A 732-nucleotide genomic window follows, 5' to 3' on the forward strand; every position below is an offset into this window, starting at 1 on the left:
TTCCCTACTGATCTGTCACAGCCCAAGACCTTCTTTCCCCTAACTAGAATAGAGGGATCTCCGAAGAGGTATAGAGCTCTAATACATTTGCAAATGTGCCAAGGGAGTCAGATTAGAGTATTGTATGTCCAAAAATAAATAATTGCCCTTGAGGGAGGTATCAGGCCTTTAAATAACAGATTTTTTAATTAACTGTGATTCAGATAATCTTGTTTTGGCTATAACAATAGATAGAAAAGTTCCAAAATAAATCAGATATTACCACAGACCTGCCTGTCCCGGAACAAATGTGTTCATGGCAGTGACTGAGTTGTGACTGAGAACAGGCACGTACCTACTTTGGTAACTGGTTTTGGCAGATGTGTGGAGCTACAGTGACCCTGTTGTTACATCGAGTCCATTGCCCTGGTCCTTGAGTCAGAGGCTGAGTGGTGCGTAGGAAGTTTTCCATCCATGTGACTAACCTTATTTCTCTCTTTTCTAAAGGTTGCTGAACAACTAATGACCATTGCTTATGAGAGTGGAGTAAATCTCTTTGATACAGCAGAGGTGTATGCAGCTGGAAAGTAAGTCTCTGCCTGCATGGCTAAGTGTATTGGAGAGTGTTACAGTATTTCTTAACTATAGCCTTAGACAGGGTAACTGGTTTACCTTTTAAACAAGTAGAGCTGCCAAATACATTCTGTTTTCAGTCGTTCTGCTCTGAATCTGGGCTTCTATGGTGTTCCTGCT

At 41.4% G+C, this 732-nt stretch overlaps 1 protein-coding gene across 6 annotated transcripts in view; it reads left to right on the forward strand.

The window, feature by feature from the left end:
• The window catches only part of KCNAB1 (potassium voltage-gated channel subfamily A member regulatory beta subunit 1), a 316,380-nt gene that overhangs the window by 255,153 nt on the left and 60,495 nt on the right, over nucleotides 1-732 (forward strand). For all 6 annotated transcript variants that reach the window (XM_006016463.2, XM_025214889.1, XM_025214881.1 and 3 more), the window contains exon 4: nucleotides 487-566. In XM_006016463.2, coding sequence (XP_006016525.1) covers nucleotides 487-566 — 80 coding nt within the window. The remainder of the gene's footprint in view (nucleotides 1-486; nucleotides 567-732) is intronic.

This window comes from Alligator sinensis, unplaced genomic scaffold, assembly GCF_000455745.1.
Source record: "Alligator sinensis unplaced genomic scaffold, ASM45574v1 scaffold60_1, whole genome shotgun sequence".
Lineage (NCBI taxonomy): Eukaryota > Metazoa > Chordata > Crocodylia > Alligatoridae > Alligator > Alligator sinensis.